Genomic DNA, 26,082 nt, shown 5'->3' on the forward strand with positions numbered 1-26,082 from the left:
GAGCGTTCAGAGTGTTAAGTGCTAAGAGAAGGGCAGGACTGGGCAGTGGACAGAAAACTCCCACGGGGATGCAGCTGATGGAACGGTAACTGAGGCAGAAATGGATACTGGGAGTGAGTGTGAGAACACGTGTAAGGACCTGGGTGATCCCCCTGCCCACCGGGGCCCGGGAAGGCCGCTGGGGTGGGTCCCCGGCTGGGGGTGGTGGGAGGAAGGTGGTCTCTGGCAGAGGGCGTGCCCGGGGAGGAGAGGCCAGGATAGGGACAGAGCTCAGGCTCAGTATGCCATCTCCCCAGAGCCCTGTCCCGCTCTGTCCACTGGGCCCAGGGGTTCCCAGTAACCCAGCTGGGGTGGTCTCTGTATCGGGAGTGGCCTCCAGGAAGGACCCCGTTTGCTCCGCTCCCTCCTCACAGGTTGGCCCCAAAGCAGGGACCCCTGCCTCGACAGGAGGGGAAGGACAGAGGGATGGACGGGCTCCCTCTTCCCCCCCCTCCACCGAGGAGAGGAAAGGCTCCCTGGAATTTATCATGCACCCAATTACAATGTTAATTGGCAAGCCCCTGAAATCAATTAATTCGCAAATTTTTTTCAATTAAAAATTAAGATAAATCATAAAAACGTTATTACGGAAAGGCCAGCCGGGCAAATTTTTTCTTTAGGGGAGTGGCGGGGGGTCGGGGGGGCGGCGGAGAAATGGGTGCTTTGGATTTCTTTCCTTTCGGATTGAATTTTTTTTTTTTTTTTTAAGGGAGCGGCGACGGAGGCAGGGCCAGTGCCCTTGAATGTCTTTGCCGTGCGGGGGGCTGTCATCAGCAGGACTGGGCTGAAGACAGATAAAAAAATATCGACCGCTCGGATGCACCGCTTCTGCTTTATTGATCAGGCGGGAATTTAACTTGCTGTGCATATCCTCTGTGTCAGCAGGGGCCATGGGGCAGAGGAGCGGAGCTTGGCTGGAGATGTCACTTTGATATGGGGGGGCGGAGGGGGACGGGGACCCGGGGGGACTGAGAAAGGAGGCGGGGAAGGGGGCGCGGGAGAGGCGGAAGAGAGGGGACCACAGGCGGAAAGTGTGAGCGTGAAGGCCCTGGTGGCAGGGAACGGGTGGCATGAGGAATGGATCTGGCTGCTTGGGCCTTCTGGGAGATGGTCAGGGTGGCAGGAGACTCCCAGGGTGGACAAGATCCTCCGTTCGTCCTCTCTGGGCACTGCGGGGACGGGCCCGGGACCTGGGCTGGGCCTGTTAGAATAGCCCAGTGGTGCCCTTCGCCCTCGCCCCTCCGCTCCAGTGTGGCCTGAGGAGGAAACAGGGGAAGTGGACAGGGCACCGCTCCCCCACTCGCCCCGTCCACGAACCGGGCAATGCCAGGGCTGGTCCAAGAGTGGGAGGTGAACCCGCATCTCCCCCTGCCATAGCTTGCGGCCATGCTCAGCCCCCATGGGGGGTGAGGGCATGTTCCTGGGGTAGGAGCCCAGCCCCTGCCAGGGAAATGGGCAGCCGATGCACCTGACCCCTCTCACACACCCCGGGGGCTGCTCAGGGGAGAAGCCCAACCATAGCCCACTGGGGAACCCCAGGGCTCCTTCCAACTACCCTGTCTGTCTTGTCCTTCACCCCCTCTTGGGGACCCCTCCCCACAGTCACCCCCACGACCACGGGGTCACCCCTTCTGGCCAGGGACATCTCGGCTCGGATCTGGGGAGGGGGAGGTGCTGGGGGGGGGCCTTGGCCCCCCACTCAAGAGGTTAATCCTCTTAACACCCTGCCTTTCCGGCAACGGGGGTGGGAAGAGGGAGGAAAAAGAGGGGGCCAGAGAGAAGGTGGGGGGGATTGCAGGGGACAGAGTCTGAGGCGACAGCCCGGCCCGCCTGACGTGTTAAGCACTTGAAAATCTCATATATTCCATCGGCCTCTGGCAAGACATCTGCCTAATGTTAGAGCTTAAATATCCTTTTCCATTTTACATGCATTCAAGTCTCATTTGAGCGAAATGAAACGGTATTATTAAAGGGAGATTTTGCCCAAATGGCCTGAATTTGACATGTCAAGTTCAATGAGGCTGTTACATATGTAACACGCGGGAGGCTCTGGGGTCCGCTCCCCTCCCCCGGCATCACGGGCTGGCAAATGAGGTTTGCGGGCGGCCGGTCTGCTCTCTCCCCTGCGCCCCCTCCCTTCCTGGGGGCTCCCCATCCCCTGCGCCCCCTCCCTTCCTGGGGGCTCCCCGGTGGGGGGTGGGAAGCGCACGATTGGGGAACACGGCCCTCCCCCGACTCAGAATCATCCAGTAGCCGCTGCAGCAGGGACTGAGCCATTCTTCCCTCTCTCCCTCTGGCACCCCAAGGTGGCCCTCCCCGGGCCTCGGACTGGGCTAGGGCATACGCTCCTCCGACAAGGTCATCCTTGGGGTCAGAGCGGTCGTTTCTCCGCCTCTTGTCCGTCCTCAGAGGGCAGTGCCCAGTGGGGCTATACTTGGGGGCACCCGCTTTGGAGCCTATCCAGGGCCCTGCCCGCTAGCCTGCCCGGGCACTTCAGGGAGGGGAGGCTGCACACAGACTCTTGAAAAATATTCTTGGTCTGGGGCGACACCCTCCCACAGTCCCAGTCTGCCTGTCCATATCTCTAAACCTTGCCCGTGGCCTCTCCCCGCATGCAGGGCCGGGGCCTGATGGGGTGGGGAGGCTTGAAAGCCCTTAGTGATATTAGTTTAGCGGCGGGGTGGTCTGGGTGTAGGGAGTAGGATGAGGAGGGGATTGGATCTCAGTCCTGGGCAGCTGGGTAGGACAAGATGGTCCAGTGGCCCGGTGCAGTCTCTGCTGTGGGACCACTGTCATCCGAGAGCCAGGAGCCCCATCGGGGGGTTGGAGGAGGGGCGGCCTCGGGTCCCCCCCGACAGTGGGTGGGGGTAGGGGGCTGCTCTCGGCTTCCGGGAAGGGCGACGGGGCGGCCCTGGGGCTCCCGTAGCCCCCAGTGGGCCTGTCTGGGTGTGATTTAGGGCTTCCTCTCCCTGCCCATTAAACACCCCAGCCCCCCCCGCTTCCCCTGGCCCCCAGCCCCCGCCGCTCCCGGCCGCCTCTGCTCGCCACTGACACGGACCTGCTTCCTGGCCGTGCTCCTCGTGGCGCTAATTGCATCTGCTCATTTAGAGCGGCTGGCTCATTTGCAGGGGCCTTTATGAAGTTGGCCGCGATCCAAATTACCCCATAAATTAGCAGGCTGGGGGTGGGGCGGGCATCCCCCCAGGGTGGGAGGTGGGGGACACTCCAGGGGCTCTGACTTTCTTTCCTCTCACAGGGCTCCCTGAGCCTCAAGGACAGGCTGGTAGGTTCGGGTTGGACCCTCCTGTTCAACCCGCCCCGCATCTGTCCCCCATTTCCCTCCTCTGCACCCTCCATCCCACCCACTGGCCCTGGGTGGCCCCCGAGAGGCCCTCGGCCGGGGACGGTGTGGGCGGACAGTCCCGAAACCAGCCGAGGGCGACCGGAGGGGCCCGGCAAGAAGGAGCTGGGCGGCAGGATGGTCAGGGGGCAGTTAGACTAAGTGAGGGGTGAAAGTGCCTTCTCGGGACAAGGGGAAGGGGGTAAAAAAGGGAAAGCAGATTACGGGTGGTCTGGCCTGGAGGGAGGGGGATGGCTCCCACCCTCTGTCTCGCCCTGTGCTGGCTCTGACTCGTCACACCCTCGCAGGAGACTGCCAGCATGAGCCTGGAGGGCCAGTCCCTGTAGGGGCAATGGCAGGTTGGGCCTGGCCCCCGAACCCCCAGCCCCAATGGCCCATGAACCTTCCCTTGCCCTCTGCCTCGCCCTCCCATACTCCCTGCCCTAGGGAGACGGATGGAGATGGAGCAGAAGTTCCTTTTGGAAGGGGCTGTGTCTCGTGGAGCTCGTGAACTCTCCCCGGGGCTCAGCACAGTGGGCATCGCCAGCCGGGGGGTAGGTGGGCTACCCGAAAGGACATTTCTGTCACCGCTGCTTCCCAGATGTGGCCTCCTAGGAGAGACTGGGGTTGATAGCAGGCGGCAGGGGTGGGGAGGGTCGCACCCCCTAAAGGCCAGGGTTCCAGGGGGTTGGAGGGGACACTGGCTCATCCCTTCTATGGAGTCCAGTTTCAAGCCCACACTGCACCGCCCCAGATTACTTTTTTTTTAATGGTATTTGTTAAGCGCTTACTATGTGTCCAGCACTACTCTAAGCACTGGGATAGATACAAGTTAATCAGGTTGGACAGAGTCTGTCCCATGTGGGGCTCACAGCCCAAGTAGGAGGGAGTAGGATTTAATCCCCATTTTACAGTTGAGGAAACAGAGGCACAGAGAAGGTAAGTGACTTGCCCAAGGTCACTCAGGAAGCAAATGGCAGAATCAGGATTAGAACCCAGGTCCTCTGACTCCCGGGTCCACGCTCTTTCTACTAGGCAACACCTTCTCCTGGCTCCCAAAGAAATCTCTCACCCCCAGGACCCAGGGGCAGTCAGGTGCTGGGACGGAGGTGGAGGGAGGGAGGGAAGGAGGGGAGGTGTGTGCCTGGAGGTGGGACGGGGGTTGGTTCCAAGTTTCTCCAGCTCCTGCTCCATTCATTCACTCACTCATTTATTCATTCATTCAACTATTTATGGAGCGCTTACTCCATGTGAACCTCCCTGGGGCAGAGGAGAGTCTGACAGATCGGGCAGACGCAGGGAGAGTGGAAAGAGCTCAGACCTGGCAGTCAGGAGACCTGAGTTCTAGACCTGGCTCCTCTACTTGCCCGCTCTGTGACCTTAGGTGAGTCTCCTCGCTTCTCTATGCCTCAGTTTCCTCATCTGCAAAAGGGGGGTAAAATTCCCTGGTCTCCCTCCCCCTTGGATTGTGAATCCTGTGTGGGACAGGAACTGTCTGACTTGATTATCTTATATCTATCCCACAGCTATGTAGGTGGTACCTCCTGCTTACAGATACTATTGCTATTATTGTTATTATTATTATTATGTATTAGTCACGGTGCAGATATTAGTAGTTAGAGCCAATAGGGGCCCTACCTGATGTGGAGCTGGGCAAGTTTCTCCAGTTCCTGCTCCATGTGGTCCTGCAGCTCTCCGGGGCGGAGGAGGGTCTGGCAGACGGGGCAGACGGGGGCCTGGCTGTCAAACAGGGTGGGCTTCTTCTTACCTGCGGGAGGAGAGGGCAGGGTCATTAGCGGGGTCCCGGGGCGGGGGCTGGACCGGCTGGGGAGAGAAGGGACAGCTGGTTGTGGGAAGAGTTTCCTGCAGTGGGGGCCCGGTGCCCATCCCTGGCGGAGGAAGGGGAGCGGTGCCCAACCGTGCCCATCCCTTCCCGGGGGAGAGGCCACAGCGCTCGCCCCGGCCCCTGGTTTCGAGGGTGGGGGTCCAGGGCTTTGCCTTCCAGCTCCCCTAACCCCTCCTCCCTCCGGCACTTGGTTGCAATCACAGCCGTCTGCTCGGCCGCCCCCTCCCCACCCACAGTCACCTTCTCGGCGCCCCCCTCCCCATCCAAATCCACCTGCCCGGTGAGCCCTCCCCACCCACATCCACCTGCCCGGCCTGCCCCTCCCCACCGAAACCCACCTGTTCGGTCCCCTTCCCTTTCCACATCCACCAGCCCGGCACCCCCTTCCTACCCGCAGTCACCAATCCGGTGCCCCCTTCCCACCCACATCTACCTGCCTGGTCCCTCCTCCCCATGTCTCCCTTCTTTTCCTGGTGAGAGAGGGAGGCTGCAGAGGAGGAAGTCGAAGAGGTCAGGTGGGCAGTCTCTCCCCAGCTCCCTCTGCCGCTCCCAATGCCCCCCACCCCCGACCTCCACCGACCCAAGGCCGGTCAAGCCACCTTGCCCACTCAGAGAGGCCCAGGGCCGGGCTCCACCCACACGGTCTGCTGTCGCTGCCCACGGTGCCTGGCCCACCGCGACGGGGGACCGAGGCGGGGATGACCGGGGCCTCCGGCCCGCTCCGGTGGCAGGGGGTGGGGAGGAGCGGGAGGCCGCTTCGGAAACCGAGACGGCCGGGAGCGGGCAGAGGAGATGGATCACGACGGCGGCGGGGCGAGGTGCGGTGCTAACGAGGAATCTGTCACACGGGTGTCAGCCCGTACGGGCCGCGGGCTCCCAGGGATCCGACGAAGAAGGAGCGGAGAGATAAAAAGGAGATCTGTTTCGGCTCTCGCTAATATTCTTTTCATTTGTCCCCGTGCAAAATAAGATACTGCACTTAACGGGCTGGGTTAAAATGAAGGGGGGTGGAGGGGAGCAGGGGCCCCCCGCACTGATCAATACCACTAAAAGCCAGAGAGACGGTGATGGAGTGCGATTTCGGTGTCTGTGCCGAGGCAGAGCCGCGGCCGGCCGGTCGGGGTAATTTATGATTCACACGCACGGCAGCTAACTAGAGGCTGACAAGACAATGAATTCTCAATGAGAGACACGGGCCTCTAAAAGAGAGGGAGGGAGGGAGACAGGGAGGGAGAGGAAGGGGGGACAGGGCGAGAGAGGGACCCACACAAGGAGAGGAGGGAGGAAGTTGGCTTCCGCACCTCGTGGTTCTCCTCTCTGGCCTCCGCCTCCTCTCTCAGCACGGCCTCCGTGTCTCCTCAGCGCCGCTTCCAGGTCGAGGGGTCGGGGAGAGGCAGGGGAGGGCCCGAGGCTTGTCCGTGGCACGTCCGGAGGGCACCGGTGCCTTCCTGAAGTCCGACTTTCATCGTGCCACGCCATCCGGACCCCTTCGGGCTCCCGGCGAGGGGGCCAGAGTGGCCTGTTGGCGCGGCCCCCTGGGGTGGCCACTGCAGGAGTGCCTCGGAGACCCCCGGCCGGAGGTCGCCCCTCGCTGCCCACTCGCCGCCAGACTATGGGTGGTCAGTCCCAGGAAGGCTGGGATTTATTGGGATTTATTGAGCGCTTCCTATGTACAGAGCACTGTACTGCGAGTTTGGGATAGCATAATAATAATAATAATAGCATTTGTTAAGTGCTTACTATGTTTCAGGCATTTAGGGGAATACGAGCAAATTGGGCTGGATCCAGTCCCTGTCATTCATTCATTCATTCATTCATTCCTATTTATTGAGCGCTTACTCTGTGCAGAGCACTGTTTTAAGCATTTGGAAAGGCCAATTCACATACGAATGTGTGAATTCACACAAATGTACCACATGAGGGGCACAGTCTCAATCCTCATTTTACAGATGAGGCAACTGAGGCACAGAGAAGTGAAGTGACTTGCCCAAGGTCACACAGCAGACAAGTGGTGGAGACAGGATTAGAATCCACGGCCTTCTGACTCCCACCCACTGCTCTATCCATGACACCACGCTGCTTCTCAATACAGCGATAGAACAGAATTAGCAGACACGTTCCCTGCCCGTAACGAGTTTACAGTCTAAAGGGGCTCGGGACCACCAAGATAAATCTGCCGCTCCCCCACTGCCCCTACTGCTGGCCCTCCTGGGAATCCAGTGCCCCCCAGGGAAGAGACCCGCACCCCAGACAAACGCCTCTCCTTTCCCCACCGCCATCATCGAGCCAAGGCCCTCGTCCTTGACCGGGAGGGCGGCTGCCTGCGTTCAGGGTGATCTACCGACCTGCCTAGAATCCCAAAGGCCGACGGGATGGAGCTCTCCCCCTCCCCCTGCACCCTGCTCCTCCTCGCTCCCCCCACCCCCAGCTCCGGCTCCTCCCCCCAACCCCCAGCCCCGCTCTGGGGGCGCATATCGAAAACACAGATATTGAACTGTCAAAACTATTTCCTCCAAGAAAATAGATTCATCAGCGCGCCGCTCCGGGGTCAGCGCCGCGTCCCCCGTCCCCGGTGCCGGCACATGTCACCGCATACCCAATGCCGATTCGCCGGCCCGACGCGAGAGCGGGCAAGCGCCGGGCCCCTAAGTGACTTTGAGAAATGGATAATCGATTATAATTCCACGGCCGCTCGGTAGGCCCAGCCTGGGGGCCGCGGGGGAGCAGGGGGATCTGCCGGCCTGGTCCGGCCGCCCCCCGAACCTCTCCGCGGCGAGGACGGCGGGCACGCCGGCACGCCCGACTTTAATCCGTCAGTATACAATCAATGCTCTCTGTAATCAACTCTTGATCGCTTAATTTTACGTGTTGTGCTGAATCCCTTTGTTTAATCACTGGATCGGCCGGGCTGCCTCGCACCCTCCCTCATCCCCCTCGGCCCACCCTGGACGCGTGGCGGCGGTGGCTGGCGAGGGGCAGGGCAGGGGAGGGCATCCGGGGAGAGAGAGAGAGGACGGATCTGGAGCTGAGCAGGCTCCGGCCCCCTTGGCCGCTGACCAGTCCAGGGCCACGGGCAGCTGGCAGGGGCCATGACGCCATACCCGAACTCCCGCTTTTCCCAGGGCCTACATATTCCCTTCGTCTCCGAAAACCTGCCTGGCTTACTGACCTGAAACACAAAGGATAACAAGGACATCTCCAGCTCTCAACCTCTCACACGCAGACCCACACACCCTCACGCCCACCATACACATCTCGCACTCGAGCCTACGCGCCAACATTAAAACATACACATATATATGAATGTCTTACATGAGTACATCACACACACAGGCCCCTGGGGGAGCTCCTGAAATTAGAGCGGTATTTTTTAAGCGCTTACTATGTGTCAGGCATTGTTCTAGGTACTGGGGTGGATTCAAGCAAATCAGATGGGACACAGTCCCTGCTCCACATGGGGCTCACAATCTTAATCCCCGTTTTACAGTTGGGGTAACTGAGGAACAGAGAAGTCAACTGACTTGCCTAAGGTCACACGGCAGACACATGGTGGAGCTGGAATTAGAACCCAGATCTCCCGCCTCCCAGATTAGTGCTCTATCACAAGGCCATGCAGCTTCTCGAAATGAGGCCGGGGTCCCTGATGAGCCCCGTCAGTCATCGCCCCCGGCCCATCCCATCTCCCAGCCCCGGCAGGACCGGGCGGGCAGCTGCTCACTGGAGCCCATCCCAGGGGAAGGGGCTGGATCTGGGATCCAAGCTGGCTGGCCTGCAGGGAGGCCCCCGGGAGCGGGAGGATGGGGGCTACTGGGGGGGCCCAACTCCTGAAGGACAGCTCTCGCCCTGACCTCTGCCCAGGACCGGACACTCACTTCTCTGGGACTCTCCCTCCACCATCACCCACTCCCTGCATCCTGCAGCTGAGAGAGGGACGGAGAGAGGCTCAAGGCACAGGAAGCTGCCCCGGGTGCAGCAGAGGACTATGGCAGACCCCCGTTCTTACCCATGGACCCCCCTTCTCCTGCCTCCCCCTCTTCTTCCCCACCCGCACCCCTTGGGCCGCCCAGCGCGGTGGGCTCCCGTGCCCCTCCATAATTTTATATTGGGATCTGTAATAGTTACTCAGGTTTTACTGCGATGACTAGGAGTCCAACCAGGGTTTAATGGTAAAATCCATAGTTTGGCCCCGGGATCGGCTCCTCGTTTGCATAATTCCCAGAATACAACTCTAAAGCTTCTGACCCGAGGCATTAAAGAGGTGATAAAAATGGGGCTGTAAAAGAGGCTCAGATAGGCCAGGCCAGGCTGGGGAGAGACCAAAATGGGGGAGACTCTAAGATGGGGGGCCGGGGCCTAAGAGGAGGGAAGGTGGTCCCCAGGGGGACCACCAAGGCAGACAGAAGCTGCAGGGGTGGTGGGTAACAGCCAGGCCTGAGGAGCTCTTGGTCAGCTCTCTCTCTCTAATGATAATAATGATAATTCTACAAATAACAACAATACTTGCGGTATTCGCTAAGCCCTTGAGAAGCAACGTGGCTAACGGGAAGAGCTCGGACTTGGGAGTCAGGGCACCTGGGTTCTAATCCCGGCTCTGCCATCGTCTGTGGTGAGACCTTGGGTAAGTCACTTCACTTCTCTGTGCTTCAGCTGCCTCATCTGTAAAATGGGGATTCAATACCTGCTCTCCTTCCTGCTTAGACTGTGAGCCCCATACGGGGCAGGGTCTGTGTCCCACCTGATTGACTTGGATCTAATTTAGAATACTGCTTGACACACAGTAAGCACTTAATAAATGGAGAAGCGGCATGGCTTAGTGGCTAGAGCCCAGGCCTGGGAGTCAGAAGGTCATGGATTCTAATCCCGACTCTGTCACTAGTCTGCTGGGTGACCTTAGGCAAGTCCTTTCATTTCTCTGTGGCTCAGTTCCCTCATCTGTAAAATGGGCATTGAGACTGTGAGCCCCATGTGGGACAGGGACTGCGTCCAGCTCCATTTGCTTGTAACCATGCTAGCGCTTAATATAGTGCCTGGCATATAGTAAGCGCTTAACAAATACCACAGTTATCTTCTAGACTGTGAGCCCATTGGGGGCAAGGATTGTCTCTATTTGTTGCTGAACTGTACTTTCGGAGTGCTGAGTACAGTGCTCTGCACAGAACAATTGCTCAATAAAATCGATTGACTGAATGAACAAATACCATAGGAAAAAAACCAAAAAAACCCCAAACACTTCCTATGTGCCAGCCACATAGATACATGTTATGGCCACGAGATACGATAATAATAACAATGATAATTATGGCATTTGTTAAGTGCTTACTATATGCTAAGCACTGTTTTAAGCACTGGGGTAGATACAAGGTAATCAAGTTGTCCCACATGGGGCTCACAGTCTTAATCCTCATTTCACAGACGAGGTAATGGAGGCGGAGAAGTTAAATGGCTTGCCCAAGATCACACAGCAGACAAATGGCAGAGCCTGGATTAGAACCCACATCCTCTGCCTGTGCATCCGCTCCCAACCCTGTGCTTTCCACTAAGCCCCGTATGATAGACAATCCCTATACCACGAAGGACTCACGGACTAAAAGGGGAGGGAGAATGGCTGTTAAATGCCCATTTCACAGATAAAGAAACTGAGGCTCAGGGGAGTTAAAGTGACATGCCCGAGGTCACACAGAAGGAAGGCCAGACCTTGAATCGGCTCCAGCAGCTCTAAGCCCCAAAGCCAGGAGCCTCTCTCGGCCAAGGGGTGGGAACTGAGGCGGGTGGCGGGGGGATGGTGGGAGGGGGCTGGGGGTCTCAGAGGAGACTGGGCCCAGACTCGAAAACCCCCAACCTCCCCTTCCTCCCCGCTGCCCTTCCCTCTCCCCCGACCCACAGCCTCCCCTGGGCCTGGGGCACACTGCTCCACTGGGAATTCACCCAAGAGTGGTCAGCGAGGACCTCGGGGCTCCCTGCTGACCAGCTACCCGCGGGCTTTCCTGGTTCCTGCCTCCCTGCTCTCCTGCACTGCTATCCCTGGCCAGCTGCTGCATCCCCTGGGCTAGCATAGCCCAGGTCCTGGCCTTCTCTGAGGGACCCCAAGGGCAGGAACACCATTTCATCAAGGAGGTGGGGCACCATGCCCACACCTAAGGAGGGCAGCCCCCTGCGGAGACCGCCGGCCTTATGCTGGGGCCTTCGGAGGCCTAGGCCGGCGACACCTGCCCCCAGGTAACTCACCTCCCTCCCGCCCCCCGGGTCCGACTCCCCCGGCCTCCCCGCAGGGTCCCCTCCCCGCCGGCCCATCTCCGCTCTGACGGACGGCGTCCGCCCGGGTGGCCGCGAGAGCCATTTTCCTGGGCGCTCGGCGCTGTCAGCGTTAAAGATGATGGATGGGGCAGGTGAGGCGGAGGCGGCGGCGGCGGGGGCCGGGCCGGGCCGGGCCGGCTGCAGCGGGAACGGAGCTGCCGTCCGCGCCACGCTAATCCCCGGACGCTACCAAGGCGCCGGGCCTGATAACGAGGAAATGGGCCTGACAACAATTTTTAGCGGAGAGATTCTTCACCAAAATGCCAGGCGGCCGGGGGTCTGACAGCATCTGATTGAGCGGGAGGCCGGGGGGGAGGGGGAGGCGGGGAGGGGGCGGCCGGGGCCCGGTGGGCCCCCCTTCCCCCACGCAAAGATGGATCGGCTCATTCCGCCGTCGGACCATCTGCATGCATCACGACTCGTCCCCGGCATCTCCGGCGGCGACGCCTGTCATCTCCGTTTCTCTTCCTCCTGCGCCGCCCCCCCAACGCCCCCGTTCCCACCCCGGGGCCGCTCTGCTGGGGTGCCGGGGGTGGGTGGGGAGTCCCCGCATCATCCCGCCCCCTCGGCGGCACGTCCTAGCTGCCACGAGTCCTGACCCTATCCCCTGGGTGACCCGGGGCGAGTCTCAACCTCTTTGGGCCTCAGTTTCCTCATCTGTAAAATGGGGATACATGGCCTCCCTCCCTCTCTCTTAGAATGGGGGCCCTGGATGGGCAGGGACCGGATCTGATCTTGCTTATAACTCCCCCAGTGCGTAGCATGCGGCTTGGCACAGAGTCCACGCTTACGCACCGGCAATATTAATAGTAATAGCTATTACTATTCTTCTCCTTCTTATCCCATCTTGGGCACTCGGCCCTCCTTCCGACCTCCAGGGACACAAGGAAATCTAGCCAAGGGCTACGCCCCCTTGGATGTCCTTAGACTCCTTATCTGGCAGTTCAAGGCCCTTTTCCATCAACATCTCCCTGGGCCTCCCAACCCCACGGAAGGACAAGGCAGATCCCCTCTGACCAGGGAATCATTTTCAGTCAGGGCTTCGGGTGGAGGTCAGCTCCGTCCCAGCGGGTCCCTGGTCCGTGAACTTCCCGAGCTCCGTCCTGCCGGTTTCTACCTTTCCTTGGGCCCTGATTTCCTCTCGTCACCCCAGCACGGCGGCATCCACTCAGAGAGGTCGATGAGACCAACTGACTCCTTCGCACACTCCCAAATGGTGATACTGACCCACTGCCCTGCAGGGACCAGACAGGGATCACCGTGTCCATCCCCCTGCCCAATCTATCCCAAATCTGGGAAAAACTCTCCCTTCTCCTTCTCCTCCGTGTGTGCTTGTGTGTGAATTCCTGGGGGCAGAGGCGGGGAGGGAAGAGGAAGAAAAGTGGAACCACTGAATAACCACAGAGACGCCCGGGTTTGGGGAGATTCTACAGCAGCAGTTGTGGGAGGTGGGTAAGGGGGGCAGGGTGGGGCGCCGCCAGCCCTAGGGCAGGGGTGGAGCAGCCGGCGGAGACCCCAGCCCCGGGTGGGGGTCGTGCCCAGAGAAAGCCTGTGGCCCGGGCTTGGCCTCGCCCCAGCCGCCGGGAGCGGGAGGGCCGGGGACCCCCAAGCGACGCCATCAGCACCGAGATGGCCAACATCTGCCCGGCTCCATCTGTCGTCACCGCTGCCGTCGGCTTCCCAACATCTGCCCGGCCCCCAGGGCCCGAGGCCCACGGAGGCCAGCTGGGAGGAGGCCACGCTGCGGGACGAGGAGGGAGGGCTGGGATGGTGGCCGTGGAGGGTTGGGGAGGAGGAGTGGGGCAGGGGGATGCGGAAGGTGGGGGGGGGCAGGGGAATGGTAAAGGTGGGCACAGGGGACACGGGGGTGGGCCACCGTGGACAGGACTGGGGTGGGGCAGGGGCTGGAAGGATGGAGACGTGGTGGCTGAGCGGGGAGGAATCCCCACTGGACGTGGCCTCCCTCACACTCCTCCGGGGATGGGGAGAGCCTCCGGCCAGTCCTCTTCTCGTCAGTGGCCCCGATGAGCTCTAATCCCACCCCATCCCACTCCGCACCCATCAAAGCTTAAACTGCAGCAGTAAGGAAGCGGATTAGCTCGAGGGAAGGACTTCCTGGTACCGCGCTGCACGGTCCTGGAAAGCAAGATTGACGGAGAAGGTTTCCAGGGGACAAAACAGTACTGACCGCCCCACAAAATGTACTCTGTAGGCCTGACCAGAGACAGGGGGAGGGATGAAATGAGCTCAGCAGAGCCTCGGCATATGTAATGCTGGGGAGGGGAACTAGCCCCAGGGACTAGAACCTGTTGATGCCTGTTTACTTGTTTTGTTTTGTTGTCTGTCTCTCCCTTCTAGACTGTTAGCCCGTTGTTGGGTAGGGATTGGCTCTATTTGTTGCCCATTTGTATTTCCCAAGGGCTTAGTACAGTGCTCTGCACACAGTAAGCGCTCCCTAAATATGATCAAATGAATGAATGGGTCCAATGCCCGTCAAACTCTGCCAACGCACCCCCAGCCCCCAGCAAACACATGCATACACACACACACACACACAATCTCTCTCTCATACCTGTAACACAGGGCACACAGACACCTAGGCTGGTCCCACACAGGTACACAACTACACACAAACACACACACTCTCTCTCTCTCTCTCAAGGTCGCTCTCTCTGACCTATTATCCCAAACACACAAACATAGACACCTGTACACAATCAAAGCTGGTCTGGGCCGAGCACATAATTACACCCACACCCACACAAACACACACACATTCTCTCTCTCCCTTTTTCTCCCTCTCTCTCAAGGTCGCTCTCCCTCAACCATAATCCCGGACACACAAACACAGACACGCGCGCACACTCAAAGCCGGTCCCGCGCGGGCACACAATTACACACGCAATTACACACACTCACACCATCCCGCCCCGCCCTCCGCCAGCACTGGAGCGAACCCCGCTGCTGGGAATCCATTAACGCCTGCTGCTATAGCTCCTTCTTCCCAAGGATAATTACCCAAACGAGAGGGACAATCACTATTAATATTTTATCACTGTATTTAATGAGCGAAAGCGCATCGCCTCTCCCTGCGCAGGAATGGTCTGCTCTGTCATTCCTGGCCTCTCCCCGGTCACCCACTGGGCCAGACCCATTTCCGCGCCATGGGCCTCCTTGCAGCCTCCACCGCCCCCACCCAGGACCCACTGCCTTCCTATCCCCACCCTCTGCTCCCCGAGAGCCCATCGGAAGACTGGGGTCCGACGGACTGAGCTCCATCAAGGAGCACCAGCCTCAGTCCTTCCATCTGTAAAACGGGACCCTGCTGCCTGTCCATCTTCAGGAGAAATCCGAAATGGGAATGTTGGCAGATTGAAACCCCCGGGACCCAAAAGAACCAAGAGAGGAGCTCTGGACAGGCGGCATCAGTCTGCCTGGACCCTGAAGATCCCCCCGCCACCGGAATGAGGGGAGGGGGAGCTGGCACGGACCCTCTGAGTCAGAACTGATGAGCAGATTATAATATTAATTATTGCATATGTTAAGTGCTTCCTATGTGCCAAGCAGTGTTCTAAGCGCTGGGGTGGATACAAGGTAATTAGGGTGGACACAGTTCCTGTCCCACATGGTGCTCACAGTCTTAATCCCCCTTTTACAGAAAAGGGAACCGAGGCACAGAGAAGTGAAGCGATTTGCCCCAGGTCACACAGCAGATAAGTGGTGGAGCCGGGATTAGAACCCACGTCCTCTGACTCCAATCCCGTGCTCGGCCCAGGTCTTGATTACGATTATTTGTTTTCAGCGGATCAGGGCAGGCGTGGGGGCGGCGGCCCGATTGGTTCCCGGGACAGAGGCTGGACCAACGGTCCCATCACCGGACGTGGCTCCGGACTACTGGCCGACGGCTGGGGGACGGCCCCGGGAAGACCCGCGGGCCGGGCGCGGGGCGGGTGGGACTCGCCGATGTGCTGACAGGCGGCATTTTTTACCTCGAGTCAATATGAAAAAGGCCCCAAGACTATGATTCAAAACATCTGGATCCCATCAATATGTGATCTGTCATTGTATATTGGCATTCCCCATTCCTCGAGATGGAGCAATGCGGCTGGTTTTATTAATACGTCAAATACATTATCCGTGTAATACACTTGTCTAGCTCTGCCCTCCCTCCGTTCCTCCGCGGCGGATTTGAATGTATGATGAATCAGTTTGCATTACACGTCTGTACGTCATCGTTTGTCAGGATTAATAGAACTCTACGTCCACGGCGGCGGCTGGGAGGGGAGGGGACCCGGGCTGCCGCGGCAGAGATGCGGGGTTTGCTAATTTGTGTTCTCTGGCCGGTCCTCAGTTTCCTGTTCCTGTAAGCCCTGTAACCGTCTCCTCTTCCACCCCGGGTTGCTGTGTGGGGTCCCGGGCCGGTCTGGGGACCCCCCCTTGGGTTTTGACAGGTGCCAGTCTGCCTACTTGCCCAGGGGTTGCCCTCACAGGCCCACGGCCACTGGCATCTGACTGATTCCCACCCCTCAACGTGACGTCCCCCGGCCTGGACTCGGCAACTGGTTCTGGGGGCTCTCGGAAGCGGTATGGGGGCTCCTAGCGGGCCCGGCTGTGGCGGCATGGCCCCGCGGAGCGGGAGGCCGGAGATCTGCCCGATTTGGGGCCCACAGCACCAGGGCCATGGTGGTGAGGGGTTCTGGTGACTCCATCTTAGGCAAACACTGACGGGGCCTGGACATCATCGCTTCACCCAGTGCCTGGCCCAGTTGCTACCTTCCCCTTACCAGGCTCCGAAAGCAGAGCTGGGTCCCGGCCCCTCCTAGCCCGGAGCCCTGCTCCCAGGACGGGAAGTGACATCAGGATCCCCTACAGACTTAAATAATAATAATAATAATGGCATTTGTTAAGTCCTTACTATGTGCAAAGCACCGTTCTAAGCACTGGGGGGGATACAAGGTAATCAGGTTGTCCCACGTGGGGCTCACAGTCTTAATCCCCATTTTCCAGATGAGGTACCTGAGGCACAGAGAGGTTAAGTGACTTGCCCAAAATGACACAGCTGAGAAGTGGCGGAGCCGACGTTAGAACCCATGACCTCTGACTCCGAAGCCCGGGCTCTTTCCACTGAGCCACGCCGCTTCTCAAACTGATTGGGTCCTCTGTTCCTGCTCTTCTGGAATGGGATATGGGCTTACCATAATTATTAATATTATTACAGGGCTTACAGGAACAAGCAGCATGGCACAGTGGATAGAGCACGGGCCTGGGGGTCAGAAGGTCATGGGTTCTAATCCTGTCTCCTCCACTTGTCTGCTGTGTGACCTTGGGCGAGTCCCTTCACTTCTTTGTGCCTCATTTACCTCATCTGGAAAAGGGGGATTGAGACGGTGAGCCACATGTGGGACAGGGTCTGTGTCCAACCCGATTTGCTTGTATCCACCCCAGCAAGTTGTACAGCGCTTAACAAATACCACAAGTTATTATCATTATTAACTGCACATTTCGAGCCACCCTGCCCTGCGGGCAACGAGATCCAGGCTGCTGGGGGCTAAACCTTAATTTGACTTTGACGTATTGGCTCCGGATAAAAGGGCCCTCATTAAAATAACAGAACAAAAAAAAAAAAACCAACCACCTCCCAAAGACGGGATACACACCCGTACGCTCGCTCCCCACCGTTCTCCTCCCATCTAGCAAAAGTGCTAACATTGTAATATTTTAAGTAGAGTAAATTCAAGTGTGCTTTACCCCCTGCTGGCTTATAAAAATTAAGTGGAAGTCTACACAGCTGTAGGCAATAAATTCTGTGTCACTAACATGGGCAGTCAGTTACCTGCTGCCGCTCAGGGAGGGAGGAAGGAGCTAGAATTCCCGCCCCCTCCTTCCATCCATCCCACAACCCCCTCCAAGCAGGGCAGACGGGCAAGGCTCCTTTTTGATGGGGGAGGGCACCCGGGGAGGTAGCAGATGCTGGCGACGTGGCCTGCTGGAGCGGGGGTAACCCCCGCCGGTGACACTCCCAGCCGACGGCCGGGTCCGGTCCCGAACCGCAAGAGTGGGCTACCGCCACGGATGCCCACCGTGACGGAGGGAGGGAACGTGCTGGGGAGGGGGGCAGAATGGAGAGCTGGCATGGAGAGGGAGGAGAGAGGATGACAGAGAAGGAGAGAGAAGAGAAGAGTGGGGGAGCGTGGCGGGTCGGGGCGGGGGAGGCAGGGGGATGGGGGAGAGAGGGCAGCGGAGCGAAAACTGCTGAGGCAAAGGGGAGAATCTAGAGACAGAATAAGAGCCCTCTCCTCTGAAGATCAATTAGCATCAATTACCGACTTCATTTAATTGTCGTAGAAGATGAATTTGTCATTTTTAGTCTGGAATTAATGGGAGACCTTCAACTTTCCCTTGGCAGCCGCCGCTGCCGGTCACTCCCTCTGGCGCAGGGAACGAGGTGGTGGTGTGGGCTTTGGCTACTGCCTGGGGTCCCCTGGCCCAGGGAGGGGCCTGGTACAGCTAGGGAGCCACCTGCCAGCAGAAAGCACTGAAGGGAAGGTCCTGGAAGCAACGTCGGCCCCCAATCCTTGCCCGAGGTCAGCGCGACCACCCCCATTGAGGCCGGCCGGATGACCCTGAGGCCCGGCGGGAGGAAAGGGGGCACCTCCCGGGGGACCGGAGGCAGAGTCTGACTCCCACACAAGTTTCCTCCCTCGGGGGGGAAGGGGGTCTTCTCTCCCGGCTGGTGTGCTCCCCTTTCCCCCATCCCAAAGCCCCCCGTTTCCGTCAAGAAATTAATTTTCGTCAGCCCATGCATGTTTACCTTTTCCCGGCAAACAGGAGACAGTAAACACTGGAAGCTCGCCGCTGAAATTGAATTTATAACTGCATTATTGTGCCAGATAACGCCCTAAAATAATACACCGATAAGGAAATTCGATTTGATTTGCTGCCGCGCATCAGATTGGCCCCATCTGTAGCCTCCTGTAATCATTTTAAATTGGGTTTGGAAACCTTATTTGTCCTTAAATATTTCTGTCATTTTTCATTGCTGGCGACAGATACTTGGGCATGGAGCGGGAGATTGGTGTTCGTGTGTGTGTGCGTGGGGTGGTGTGTGTGTGTGTGTGTGCGCGTCCGCGTGGGAGCGTGGGGAAGGGATGGGGGGCATCTTGGCGAGTGCGAGGAATTAGGAGCAGGCGCTGACAGCTGTTCGTCCAATCAATCACGCTGTCGTCAGTTCGGGAAGAGTCCCTGGCAGAAATTGAGTTTGCCCCACAGGGGACAATTGAGCAAATTAATAGACCATTAGCCAAGCAGTGACCTGAGAAATGAAGGTGTGGGGCTGGTTCGGCTTGTCCGGGCCTCGGCTGGGGCTGGGGCGGCGGGAGGGGGGGTGGAGAAGGAAGGAGGGAGGATGGAGGAAGCGGGGGAGGAGAGAGAGGCTGGGAGAGAAGGGAGGGGGGCATCTGAAACCCTCTGCGGGGCCTTGTCCGCTGACCACCCTTGTACCCGCCAGGCTCCCGCTATGCCAGGTGGGGCAGCTGGGGCTCCACTGGGTCCTGGGGCCACGGGACAGCTCGAGGTGGGGCATTTTAGGATGGGGCAGTGAGATGGTTGGGGGGGTCTGGTGGGGGTCTAGCTGGTGGAGATTCGCGGGCCTCCGGTTACGGGACGCGGAGCTCCAGATTTTGGAGGACCGCCGGTTGTTTGTCCTCTTTGCCAAGAACAGTTCAACTGATTGATGTCTGACTGACAGACTGAACCCACCGATCGATGACTGGCAGGTGGACGACCGACAGACTGAGCTGACTGAATGGACCGACTGACTGGTGACTGACCGACTGATTGTTGACAGAGGGCCGGCTGTTAGGCTGGACTGACTGAATGATGACAGGTGGACAACTGCCAAGATGAATCCACTGAATGATGACTGGACTGGACCTGCTGATGGGTGACAGACTGACAGACATAACTGACCGACTGACAGGTGGACAACTGGACTGAACTGACTGACGACTGAATAATAATTATTGTGGTATTTGTTAAGTGCTTACTGTGTGCCAGGCACTGTACTAAGCGCTGGGGTGGAATGCCCAGACTGAGCCGCCTTTTCTTCTGCTCCTCCTCCCCTCCCCAACGCCTCTACTCCCTCCCTCTAACCCCACCCCTTCCCCCGCCCCACAGCACTTGTGTATATTTGTACATATTTATTATTCTATTTATTTTATTAATCGTGTGTATCTATCTATAATTCAATTTATCCATTTTGATGCTATTGATGTCTATCTACTTGTTTTGTTTTGATGTCTGTCTCCCCCTTCTAGACCATGGGCCCGTTGTTGGGTAGGGACTGTCTCTATCTGTTGCTGAACTGTACTTTCCAAGCGCTTAGTACAGTGCTCTGCTCACAGTAAGCGCTCAGTAAATACGACTGACTGAATGAATGAATACAAGCAAATCGGGTCGGACACAGTCCCTGTCCCACTTGGGGCTCACGGTCTCAATCCCCATTTTACAGAAGAGGGGATTGAGGTCCAGAGAAGTGAAGTGACTTGCCCAAGGCCACACGGCAGGCAAGTGACCCCACTGACTGAGGACTGACTGACTGGACCCACTGACTGATGACCGAGAGGCAACTGGAGGACTGAACTGATTGACGGGTGATTGACAGACTGAAGTCACTGATGGGCCGACAGGCAGATCTGACTGACAGACTGAGCCGAACAGACCAACCAACTGATGAAATGACTGACAGACCGACTGAACCAATCACCTGACCGGCTGATGGACAGACTGCAGAAGAATGGGGGGGGGGGGGCTTGGAGGCCGGTGCGTATGTGTGTGTGTGTACGCCCCCCCCACCCCCCACACACACGGGCTCTCTCTGACCTTGCCCCCGTACCCTGCCCACAGATTCCCACTCCTACTCCCACCCCAGGCTCTCTCTGAAAGCTCTAAGGGTTTCAATTACCGGATTGTGGAATTTAGTGCCCTGGGCTTTTTTGTGTGTGCGAGATTTATTAGAAGGTTTAGTATCAGTGGAGAATTCACGCATTTACTCCCAGGAGCCTGGCTTCCGTTCTGAGACCCTAAATCACGGGCTGAGATGGCCTATTGTCACTTCCAGCATTAGCATCGTTAGCGTACTTGGAGGGGTGATTAATAGCAATATACACACACATGGCCATCCAGCCCCTGTGCTGGGCCACCTCCCCACTCTCTTCCCCTCCTCTCTCCGGCGCACCCCGGCTCACCCTGAGGGGCTTCCGGCTGATTTTGGGGGGAAGGGGACCCCTCGATGACACCAGCTCGCCCAAACTGGGGGGGTTCCTCTGCCAGAATTTCCCGGTGGAACTCCTGGTACTTGGGGGTGATGAGAGGGACCCTCGAGGTGTTGCAAGTGTGGAGATGTGTGTGTGTCTGTATATGTGGGTCGAGACCAAGTGGACCTGCTTGGTGGGGGATAGGGGAGGGAAGCACAGCCCCTTCTCCAGTCGCTGCCTCTCAACCTCACCACCACTCCAAACCGATCCCAGTCTCACTTCTATCAACCCCCACACCACTCCCTTAGCTAGTGATGGCTTTTATTTAGCACTTACTGGGTGTGAGGCACTGTACTAAGGACTGTGGTAAAAGCGGGATAGGCAAGTTGGGACCCAGTCCTACATTCCTTCCCTGGGGTCACTTTCGCTGCTTTCTGGGGGTGTCCAGGGCCTGACCCTTCACACCTCGCCCACCACAGGCCGACTCACTAAATGGACCACGTGTGATGGGAATGGATGGGTGTACCCCCGGAGCCTGGCTCTCCGGCCAGAAACACGGCCCGGCGGGAGGAAGACCACCACCACCCCCCACTCCTCCCACCCCTCTCCCCATCTCAGTGGCTCTTTTCGTTCATTGAAAACATTCCCGGCTGATTTCGCTCCCTCCCGCCCACTCTCCCTCCCTCTCTCTCTCGCTGGGTCTCAGTGTCTCTTTCTCACGGCTGAGTGGTAGTATTAATTATTAGAGCCAATTTACTGTTTATACTCTGATGTTTTAACTAATTACTACTAATGGCAGACACCAGTGGGCAATCAACTTCATTTAGTTCCCACTGCAAACCCCTCATTACCATCAGAGGGAGCGCTGGGGAGGGGGAGAGCGGGAGGGGAGAGTCTCGGCTGCTGCGGGAAAGGGGGTGACAGGGCTGGCTGAGAGGGGATGCCGGTGGGGGGGGTACTGGGTGGTGGTGGGGGACTTTGGGGGGGGGCGGAGGTTTGGGGTCCTCAAGCAGCTGGTGGGGGAGGGATTTACCGCCTCAGGGGCTGCCTGCCTCTTAATGAGCCGGGGTGGCCCCCCACCCCACCCCCCGACAGTGTCTCGTGGCCCACATCTGGTCAGCAGCTCCACGGGGGGCTTTCGCCGCATCTGGATTTAAGACCCAACCGTAGCCGCTGCCCACATCTGGAGCCGCCCGGGGCCTGCCCCACACCTGGGCCGGCTCCTCCTTCTCTCCCAGCTCTGCACCTCACCCCCCCCTCCCCGCCATGCACTTCCCCCTCCGCCCCACCCGTGGGCAGCTGGGACCATCCCCATCAGCAAGGGGTGTCCAAAGGGTCTACTCGGGCCCATCTGGCTCCACGGGGCCACTCTAGCTCCCTTTCTTCATCCCCCTTCCCAGCCCCACAGCACTTACGTACTTATCCCTAATTTATTTATATGTGTCTGCCTCCCCCTCTAAACGCTAAGCTCACTGTGGGCAGGGAATGTGTCTGTTATATTGTCATTTTGAAATCTCCCAAGCACTTAGTACAGTGCTCTGCACACAGTAAACGCTCATTGAATACGACTGAATGACTGACCCTGTCAGCGGGGGGAGGAGCCTACTGCCCTGACTTGGGGGTGGGCACAGAGCTCCAGCCACCCCCCGTCAGGCTCCCGTGTGCGTCCGTGCCAGCCCGGGCGGGCCCCCGAGCGGCGAGATCCGCTACACCCGCACGCAGATCTGCACTTTAATTGCCATCGGCTCTTTCCATGCTTGCGGAGTCCACCTTTAATCTCTCCCACCAGACCCATCGGCCTCGATCGTGCAGCTCCAGAAACGCTGGTTTTATGTACTTTAACCCCACGACCTTTACAAATCCCATCATTCCAATCAATACATCTCATTAGCGTTAGGTAAATGCCCGGGATGGACGACCGGGCGAGGAGGAGGGCTCCCCCCGCCCTCGGCGTGCCCCTGCGGCCCTCTGCCCGGCGCCCACCGCCGAGACCCTCGTGGCCGGCGGGAGTCGGGGACGCCCCGCTGGAGGAGAAGCTAGAGGAGGCTCACGGCACCAGCCGTGTTTCCACCCAGGTTTCTGATGCATCTCAGTGAGAAATCCATGCTGTTCGGGGAGAGGGGGGAACACCAGATTTGTGCCCGGGGCTTAGCCTGCCGCCTCTCGACTCCAACCCGAGACCAGGGCGGCACAAACTGCCTCCATCCTGAGGGCCTTGCTGACGATGCCATGTTTACCAAATTAGCAACCGGGGGGGACGCCCTATAAGCAGCGTGGCCTAGTGAATACAGCAAAGGCCCAGGAGTTATTAGGTTTTAATCCCAGTTCCACCACTTGCCTGCTGTGTGACCTTGGGCATGTCACTTCTCTTCTCTAAGCCTCAGTTCCCTCATCTGTAAAGTGGGGATTGAGACTGTGAGCCCCGTGTGAGACGGGGACCAAGTCCGACCTGATTCGCTTATATCCATTCCATCACTTAGTACGGTGCCTGGCATGTAGGAAGCGCTTAACAAGTACCAAGATTGTTATTACTCTTATCATGATAACCGAAGTCCAAAGGATAGCCCTGCTGCCACCCTGAGACCCCCAGCCCCAGTGCCAATCCACCGCTGCCTCCAGGGGTTGCCAGGGCACCAGAGCTCTTGCCAGGGACGTGAAAACTGCTGGCAGTGAGTGGGGTGAGCGCCCTACCCCCTCCCAGGGAGAAATTAGGACTGGCTGGCGTGGGGTTCCGCAGAACACAAGATTTGAGACCCTGGACCCGCCGGCCCCGGGGTCTGCGGAAAGGGGCAGGCAGGGCAAATACGGCCCCCAGCAACCTCACTGAGAACCAAGGCTCGGTCCGGCACGCGGCCCCACTGGGTGGTTGGACTTGGCGACCCGTGACTGTCGCTCCGACCGCCAGGATCACACAGGGGGCACAGTTTGGGGGCGCGGTCGGTGGGGTGTGTGAGTGTGTAGGGGGGCTGGGGGGTGAGTTCCAGGGGCCGGCCTCAACGGCCACCAGTAGATGTCACTCTGGTTCCAGGGCTGAGGACTGGGAGCTGAGCCTGCCAGGGGCCCGCCGGAGGGCAGTGCCCGCTGAGGAGGAGGAGGAGGAGGAAAAGGAGCCCTCCTACATCCTCTTCCTCACCCCTCACGCCTCTGGCTGCCTGCCCTACCCCCCTCCCCGTGAGCCGTTAGTCCAGGTAGAGGTCCAGACCGTTGACATGCGACGGTGGCGGAGACGGAGGGGGCAACGCGGGCACCGCAGAGAAAACCATTTAAGTGCTAAGCCCCCCCTGGCTTTAGCGAGATGACTCCCGGCTCCCGGAGCCGTTAGCACAACACCTGCCCGGAGTCGGAGGGAAGGAAAAATTCATAAATCCTCCGAGCGGTCAATTTCAGGCAGGCTGACACTCTGCTCCTCCTGGAATTAGATGAACAACTCCCCAGGCGCCTCTGCCGAGCTTCAGGCTGCTCAGAAATGCCGACGGCTGCCCCCTCCCCCTCCCCCGGCACCCCCCCCCCCCCGCTCCCCAGGGGCGGCTGGGGAGGCACCACACCCCCCTCTCCTCTCCTCGCTGACCTCATGCTGCCCCCCGGGGTAATACCACAAGCTCCAGGCCCGAATCAGTGAGATCTGAGGAAGTGGGGTGAGCACCAGTAGAAATGGGGGCACCATCTTTCTGGAAGGGGGGTGCGCTCTCTGCCCCCTTGAGAAACAGGGGCTTCAGGGCACTTGACTCCATCAATTTATTAATCAGTGGTATTTTTTAGATCCTGCCTGTGTGCAGGGCACTGGACTAAACGCTTGGAAGAGTATAATAGGTAGACACAATCGCTGTTCTCAAGAAGCTTCCAGTTACCCCCGGGATGCTCCCCAGGTCCTGCCTGGGACCCCGACAGGGCCCCTTTCCTCCTCGCCCACAAGGTGGTCCTGGCCAAGGCCCGGCGACCCCCGGCTGCACTCCTGGGAGAGGGAACGAGCTGCTCAAATAGGAAGTCTCCGGGCTGCTTTGCTGGTCCGACCCTCAGGGACCCCCATCCTCCACTGGCTGTTCCACCCCTGAAGCACCTGGAGCAAGTTTCCCCGGGGTCTGAGGAATCTGGGGGACCGCTTAGGGGCCCAGTGGGTTCCTGAGTCGGGAGCCAGTTTCAGACTCCTCTCAAAGGCTGTGTGTGTGTGTGAAGGTAGAGAGGCAGAATGGTCTGGTCCAACCAGGGACACCCCAAATCCGCCAAAATGCCCATCCCTCTGCCCCCACCCCTAGCCATCAGCCCTGCAGAAATATCAGAACCATGGTCTCTCTCAGCTTCTCCCGCCCCTCCAACCAGTGCCCTTCTAAATTTGGTAGCAGCCCATGGGAATTCCCAAGTTTACGCATTTGTCCCAGGCTGGTGATCTGGGTCAAATGCTACAGGCATAGGGGGAGACTGATCACATCAGACCCAGGACCCTGGGCCTCCAGCGGGATGGTGCTGGTTTGGCCAGATCGGCAGGTAAGCATGAAAAAGTCATCTCTGAGGGTGACCCTCCCCTGCTGATCCAAAGACCAGGGGGGGGATGAATTCCTACTGCCTGTCCTGTCCTGCACAGGACACAGCCTCCTCGTGGGGTCACTGTCACAGGGGGGAGCCTGAGGCACCTCCAAGCTTTCAGCACCTGCCTTCCATTCCGGTCCCCCCGACTGGTCATATCCAGCTCACGGGAAGCCACGTCTGCCCTCCTGAGCTGGGCCTCAACCTGGCCGCCCCACTCCTAAATAAGTAAATGATGGTATTTGTTAAGCGCTTACTATGTGCCAAGCACTGTTCTAAGCACTGAGGTAGATACAAGGTCATCAGATTGTCCCACGTGGGGCTCAAAGTCTTAATCCCCCTTTTACAGAGGAGGTAACTGAGGCCCAGAAAAGTCAAGGGACTTGCCCAAAGTCACAGAGCTGGCAAGTGGCAGAGCCAGGATTAGAAGCCAAGACCTCTGGACTCCCGAGCCCGGGCTCTTGCCACTAAGCCACGCTGCTTCCCCATCCCACTGATGCAGGGCCATGCAGGTGCGCGTGCGGAGCCTGGGATCCCTCTCGGCTGTGTCATTCCTTAAAGTGGGCTGGGGTCCCCGACCCCTGGGGAGCAATCAGGCCAACAGGGAAAGGGGCTGGGGGCTCTAGGACTTTTCCCTGAGGATGCCGGGCCCCACAGCGGAGTTTCCCCACCAATCCACAAGGGGACGACAATATCCGGATCTCCGGCCCCCCTCTGCAGCGGCCGCCGTTTCCCCCCTCTTGTTCCCCCCCCAGGCCCTGTGGTCCTGGGCGCCCCCGAGGAGCCAC

At 58.8% G+C, this 26,082-nt stretch overlaps 1 protein-coding gene across 2 annotated transcripts in view; it reads right to left on the reverse strand.

Annotated features, from left to right (window-relative positions):
• RNF220 (ring finger protein 220) overlaps positions 1-26,082 on the reverse strand; it is a 165,533-nt gene that overhangs the window by 39,089 nt on the left and 100,362 nt on the right. For both annotated transcript variants that reach the window (XM_029046458.2, XM_029046459.2), the window contains exon 3: positions 5,018-5,147. In XM_029046458.2, coding sequence (XP_028902291.1) covers positions 5,018-5,147 — 130 coding nt within the window. The remainder of the gene's footprint in view (positions 1-5,017; positions 5,148-26,082) is intronic.

The sequence above is a fragment of the Ornithorhynchus anatinus genome, chromosome 18 (genome assembly GCF_004115215.2).
Source record: "Ornithorhynchus anatinus isolate Pmale09 chromosome 18, mOrnAna1.pri.v4, whole genome shotgun sequence".
NCBI lineage: Eukaryota > Metazoa > Chordata > Mammalia > Monotremata > Ornithorhynchidae > Ornithorhynchus > Ornithorhynchus anatinus.